The sequence below is a fragment of the Stegastes partitus genome, unplaced genomic scaffold, assembly GCF_000690725.1.
Source record: "Stegastes partitus isolate 25-593 unplaced genomic scaffold, Stegastes_partitus-1.0.2 Scaffold1185, whole genome shotgun sequence".
In the NCBI taxonomy this organism is placed as follows: domain Eukaryota; kingdom Metazoa; phylum Chordata; class Actinopteri; family Pomacentridae; genus Stegastes; species Stegastes partitus.
Genome location: NW_007578916.1, coordinates 89,325 through 94,785, shown reverse-complemented (window position 1 = coordinate 94,785; position 5,461 = coordinate 89,325). Strand labels below are relative to the sequence as shown.

The 5,461-nt window shown below is 39.4% G+C and overlaps 1 protein-coding gene across 1 annotated transcript; it reads right to left on the bottom strand.

The window, feature by feature from the left end:
* Positions 1–2,132: 2,132 nt before the first annotated feature.
* LOC103368655 (C-1-tetrahydrofolate synthase, cytoplasmic-like) lies at positions 2,133–5,051 on the bottom strand. Its single transcript, XM_008297082.1, has 4 exons — positions 4,981–5,051; positions 4,754–4,881; positions 3,775–3,836; positions 2,133–3,383 (listed from the first exon to the last, which is right to left on the bottom strand). Exons 1-3 carry the CDS (start codon positions 5,045–5,047, stop codon positions 3,792–3,794), a joined length of 240 nt encoding a protein of 79 aa, XP_008295304.1. The 5' UTR covers positions 5,048–5,051; the 3' UTR covers positions 2,133–3,383; positions 3,775–3,791.
* Positions 5,052–5,461: the final 410 nt, after the last annotated feature.

The window sequence follows — 5,461 nt, the reverse complement described above, 5'->3', positions numbered from 1 at the left end:
GTGACTGTAATTTAAAATGTCTTCAGTCCGCTTCATCACATGTCCTGACTGAGGCATCATGAAGCAGGTTTCTGGTCCTCTTCTAAAACAGTCCTGGACTTTCTACGTCCTCCATCCACCCAGACCTCCTCCTTTTGACTCTGATGCGGTTCTGGAAGGTGGAGCTTCAGTCATTCAAGCAACATCATCCGGCGGACTATTTGCACCCAATAGTCACCAAGGAAGCAGTTTATCAGGATCAAACCCAGAAAATTCCAGGTGTTTGTGCATCATTCAGTACATACTTCAGCAAATAATGTCCAGCTTGACAGATCTAATGGTTTTCGAAAACTTTGGAATCTGCACAAAAATTTAAAACTTTTTTTGTTGTCGCTATTTTGTTGGTGCTTAACGCACAGAATTAATTTGTAATGAGAAATGTTTAGATGGTGCTTCTTCTGGATTGTAATTAACCTTTCCTCCCCTAACAATAGAATTAAAGTAGTGTAACGCTGTCAACACCTTTGTTAACTTAGTCTGGTCCAGTGCTTAGAGGCCTGAGAACATCCACCACAAACAAGTCAAGGAAAAAAAAAAATGTCATACTGCATTTAGCCCAGTTAATTAAAAATAATGAGGATACCCTCTATGGCAACTACAAATAGGCAACGCCCTCTTAAAAACAGGCAACGACTTCACAGTCCAGACACGCAGCACTGCAAGGGAATCAGCTCAGATCATAAAAACCCAGCACTGCACAGCTTCAGATGCTCAACAACCAACATCACAGCAACTTTGAAGGACCTCCACAAAACCATCTGCATTTCTAAGGCTTCCTGTCTTTAAGGATTACCATAAGCAAGTGTAACCGAGAGTATCTATAATCTTAAAATCTACTATTACGACAAATAATAAAGACAATAAACAATGTAGCACACACATTTTTCATGGGGCAAACAGGATTTAGCTCGCCGAGGTCTGAACATGGGATCTCCTGGCTAACCAGGAATTGCTGGCTGAGTAAGGTTTGGACAGGCGCTATTATCAGCAGAGAAATGTCATTTACTTTTGACAGGTGGCAGCACCGAGTGATGGTCAAAGCACATACAAGTCAACAAGTCTACAATGGCCTGTATATTTAGCTTTGTGCTAATGTACCTGAAGGTCTTCAGCTCTGCAAGAACATCTGAGAACACAACAATCGTAGCCTACACATAAGGCTGCAAGTGTTTCTATCACTTTGGAATTCAGATTCACCTGAAATATTGCTGCAGCAGAGGAAGGAAAGAAAATTTGACTCTTAAGTTTCATTCTTAAGAATTGTCTTAAGATATGTTTTAAGATATGTCCAACTATGCGCAAACGCTTATTGTCTTTCTGTTTGAGTTTTGTCTTCGCTTTAACTGCCTTTAAAAGTTTGTCTCTCAACTAAAAACATCAACACAAACATGAATGATGACTTTATTTTGCTCACTTGGCAGAGAAGGCGGGACACAAATGCATTCTGAACTCTAGAGAGGATTAGAGTAATACTAATAAAGATATAAATAAATTAGGCAGATTGTTGACTTTTCTGTCAATAATCAATACATTGACGACAGTCTGTGTCGTCAGCAGGAAGCTGCTGTTTCCATGACGGCGACCTCTGAGCCCTGAACAAACAGAGCTGCTGATGAGTTTAAAGGTCGAACAATGTTTATTCTTCATCCCGCTGAACGCAGCACACGAGGTGAAACTCTGAGTGTGAGGACAGATACACCATTTTTATTTTGTAAGTAATTAATCCAAAGCTTCAGTTCTCCAGATCAGGTGTATTTGTCACAGAGTTAGTTTATCTGGAGAAGAGCAGACACAAAATGTCTGATTGGTCTCACTCAGACTTTTATAGACATTTTCATTCACTTAAGACTTTGGATTTTGTCCCCAATCACTTACACTGAAAAATAAAACATGGATAATACAACATGAAATGTCTGTTTCCCTGATTTAAACTAGAACAAGTGAAATGCTAACTGGAGATGTTTAGCCTCAGATTCTGGCACATTGCATATGATCAGAAATAAATAACACACGACAAGAAATACAGAAACTGTTTAGCTTTTATTTAAGGCAGATGTTTTGTTCATTTAAAAAGCCGCAAAATGGTTTTCTTATTTTTTGTTTTCATCATATTTATTTTTTGCTACATTTTGTATCAAAATAATTGTAATTCACAGTGATTTTCATGTAAAAAAGTAGAAAAGAGAAAATTAAGGGAAACGGAAAATGTTAAACCTGCAGCAGCATAAACTACACAAACCAACCGTTTGTTGGGTTTACACTGGGCTCACACTACCGCAATAACATCCAACATGTTTGATATCTAGTAGTAAAAATCGTGGTGGTTACTGTTATCACAAAAGTGACCTGAGCAGGGCAATGCTGAACAATCTCGCCCTTGAGACTAAGGTTAGCTAAAGGTATTAAAATCGATAGTTAAAGTCTCACCTCCAGTTTTCTCTGAATAAATTAACGATGTTGATCACATCTTGCCAACCATTTTCTTTTCCAGAGTCATTCAACTTTCTGCTTTTGCTATTTTTCTCACTGCAAAGTGTCGTGAGCGTTATAGCAAGTTGTTGCACCAAAGTCTCCATATTGCTTACATCTGTTTCCCCATGAGATCATGTGAGGTGGTGCTCCCTGATTGCTCCCTCTGGCATTTTAATAATATCCTATAGTGTGTGATGTGTCATTATTCTTCAAGTCTTGTAATGTGTGGTCTAAACATGACTAGGTTTAGGTTTGGCTTCAGATAAGTTCTGTGTGTCATCATGGTTGGGTGACCCAACCATCCACCCCAATCTCCTCCTCGCACCATCTTTGTAGCTCTATAAGGACCGGACTGCCTGAGTTGTTCCTTCATCATTAAACTGCAACCACTGGGGGAGCTGTCACAGTGAAATCCGACTGTAGGTCAGAAAGAGCTGCTGCTTTTTATCGAGGACAGTCTCAAATAAACTTCTCACAGTTTATCATTTTGAAAGGAAACATGACCAACAGCCTGATGAACAGCAAGTTAGATGAGTCTCTACTCTTCATGTCTTCTGGTTTCCATCCTGTGAACATTCTGTGAATAATTAGATTTTACTATGAATAAATTAATCAATTAGATTAAAAAATATGAGAAAATACATTTAGGAGGAGGCCGGAGCAGAAGCATAAAAAACATTGATTACGAAATAAATTATACAAAAGAGAATTTGAAAAAAATAAGGAGGTCGTTGAAGCTGTAGAGCAGAGAACTGATGACAATCTGCTCTCCGTCCTCTGAAATGGTTATTTGTTCAAATCTGAAGATGCCATTTAAATGTGGGAGTCTTCCATCACTGATTCTTCCTGGTCACCTCTTCACACCTGTCTGCCTGCAGGTAAACAAACCAACAAATAAACAAATGGTGAGACTTTTACAGCAGAAAGCTCCACAAATGATTACCTGCTGCTGTTTCCATGTGAACAAGTGTCTCATTAGACTGAACTAAGGTCTGTATTACACAAACAAAACTCTAAGAGTTACTAACAACTTATAAGGTCCAAATGTGTTAAAATAGAAAGTGCTGCTGCAGTCTTGTAATCAATAATATTATTTAAAATACCCAATAACGTTCATATATATTTATATTTCTGCTGTTAATGGTCCAAATATCTCCCTCAGTTGAAGCCATGGTGCTGTGATGTTTAAACAAACAGGACTATGAGTTATATATTTCTGGGCTGAGCATAAAATATAAAGGCTGAGTATAAGCTCAGTGTTACCTGTCAGTGTCTGAGTTTCACCTGCCCTTCAGGCGGAAACGCTGAGCGCTCTGCACCGTGTTCTGAAACAAAGACATCCACGAGAGCACAGCACCGACAGTTAAAACAATAACGACTACAACAAAACCAGAAAACCACTCGGGATCGATGAAGTTTTAATCTTCACATATTAACCCTGAATGAATCATCATTTCGCCTCCTGAGCTTTTCAACCTGCAGCACATCCAAACTCTTAAAACTGTCACTGTTTTTCCACATCGATCTGTTCTGTGGTAACGTTTTAACAGCGTTTTAATGCCTGTTAAAATGCTGTGATCTGATTGGCTGACTGTTGACCAATCAGCTGGAAACATCAGATGGGAAACAAGCTGATCCACATTCAAACTCAATGATTCTAAGTTGTCATTAAACACAAAACAGAGTCTGAAGCAGGACGTACTGCACACACGACCGTGCTTACTGATCACAGTGAATTATTAAACATTTGACATTCATCCATCCATTATCTATACACCGCTTAATCCTCACTACGGTTGCGGGGGGGATGAAGCCTATCCCAGACCTTGTGGGAGGAAGCCGGAGAACCCAGAGAGAACCCACGCTGCACAGGGAGAACATGGAGACTCCACAAAGAAAGATACCGGGTGTCCTCACTGGGATGCGAACTGGCGACCTTCTAGCTGCGAGGCAATGATGCTAACCACTGAGCCACCTTGCAGCCCTATTTGCATTCATGAGGATTTTTTTTCTTTTGAATTTGAGGCCATAAATCATCTCAATTTAAAATATTTGTAGAAAATAAACTTAACAAATAATAAATGAAATGATATGAGGTAAAGACCAGTGACTAAATAAAAGAACTAAAAATGATAGGTAGATAAATAAAAACTTAAAATACTACTAATAATACTACTACTACTAATAATAATAATAATAATAATAATAATAATAATAATAATAATAATAATGATAAAATTACCTCCATGAGCATGGCCACTGTCATGGGCCCCACCCCTCCTGGAACAGGTGTGATGAATCCTGCTCTTTCTTTGGCTGAGGAGTAGTGGACGTCTCCAACCACCCGTTTCCTGCTCGCCTTCGTCTCATCTGTCGCAGAGGTATGAGTAATCCTTTAGTACAGTTTTACAGCATTCAATTCAGCCTCCAGAAAGCTGAGTTATTGATCTGTTGACTGATTTATTGGACCTGAGACGTAGTTGATTCCGCAGTCGATGACCACAGCTCCCTCCTTCACCCACTCTCCTCTCACCATCTCCGCTTTGCCGGCCCCCACCACCAGGATATCAGCCCGGCCCACCTGCAATAAACAATACAACACATCATCAGCAACGCATCAGTTCCTGCACTTTTAGGCCAAATGAAGAACGGCTTGAGTTGCCAATCACATTCAGGCGACACCTGAGTGGTGTTCTACGAAGCAAAAACTAAATAATACCTTAAATGCATGAAGTTTAAAGTTTAACAGCTGTCAGATTAGAAATAAGCAGCTGCACTGAGAGGGAAAATACATATGTTGATTTGCATGATTAAGAGTTTTGGCAGCACTTTTTACACTGATAGATTTGCATATGTACTCACAGCTCTCCATCATAACAACTTATTCCTCTGAGTGAAATAAGCAGCCCATGATTAATTCCTTTTGTGTGGAAGAAGAGTCACATTACGT

Excerpts from the sequence above, each read along its gene's own strand:
- LOC103368655 (XM_008297082.1), bottom strand. The coding sequence starts at position 5,047 with ATGGTGAGAGGAGAGTGGGTGAAGGAGGGAGCTGTGGTCATCGACTGC. Across the intron at positions 4,882-4,980 it reads CGGAATCAACTACGTCTCAG|ATGAGACGAAGGCGAGCAGG; the intron begins GTCCAATAAATC and ends CCTCTGCGACAG. Across the intron at positions 3,837-4,753 it reads CAGTGGCCATGCTCATGGAG|AACACGGTGCAGAGCGCTCA; the intron begins GTAATTTTATCA and ends TCTTTGTTTCAG.